The sequence below is a fragment of the Pygoscelis adeliae genome, unplaced genomic scaffold (assembly GCF_000699105.1).
Source record: "Pygoscelis adeliae isolate BGI_AS28 unplaced genomic scaffold, ASM69910v1 Scaffold467, whole genome shotgun sequence".
NCBI classification, from domain to species: Eukaryota; Metazoa; Chordata; class Aves; order Sphenisciformes; family Spheniscidae; genus Pygoscelis; species Pygoscelis adeliae.
In genome coordinates, this window is record NW_008825253.1 from 661849 (window position 1) to 662212 (window position 364).

A 364-nucleotide genomic window follows, 5' to 3' on the forward strand; every position below is an offset into this window, starting at 1 on the left:
GACGACCGCAGCCCCGAGGTTTTCAAAACCCGCATCGAAGCTGCCACCCAGATGAAGTCTGTGCTGGGTGCCAACGAGAAGCCCAACTGCCTGATCATCGATGAGATAGACGGCGCACCCGCAGTAAGAAGCCCAGCCTGGGTCTGGCCACCTTTGGCATTAACCGCTTAATTATTGCCCTCTTAGCGGATCGTCCCCGGCTCCGTTTTTAGGAGTCGTTTCTTGCCTCTGAACAGCAAGAATTCATCCCTTCTGTCCTTGATTTATCCCCCCACCACCAAGGCATCTATCAACGTGCTGCTAAACATCATCCACCATAAGGATGGGGAGGGGGAGGCGGCGGCCGGCACGGGCCGGAGGAGGC

The 364-nt window shown here is 57.1% G+C and overlaps 1 protein-coding gene across 1 annotated transcript in view; it reads left to right on the forward strand.

Moving 5' to 3' along the window:
- Nucleotides 1-364, forward strand: part of CHTF18 (CTF18, chromosome transmission fidelity factor 18 homolog (S. cerevisiae)) — a 13436-nt gene that overhangs the window by 5180 nt on the left and 7892 nt on the right. The window contains exons 8-9 of the mRNA XM_009329411.1: nt 1-123; nt 283-362. The exon at nt 1-123 is cut by the window's left edge and continues 40 nt beyond it. Coding sequence (XP_009327686.1) covers nt 1-123; nt 283-362 — 203 coding nt within the window. The remainder of the gene's footprint in view (nt 124-282; nt 363-364) is intronic.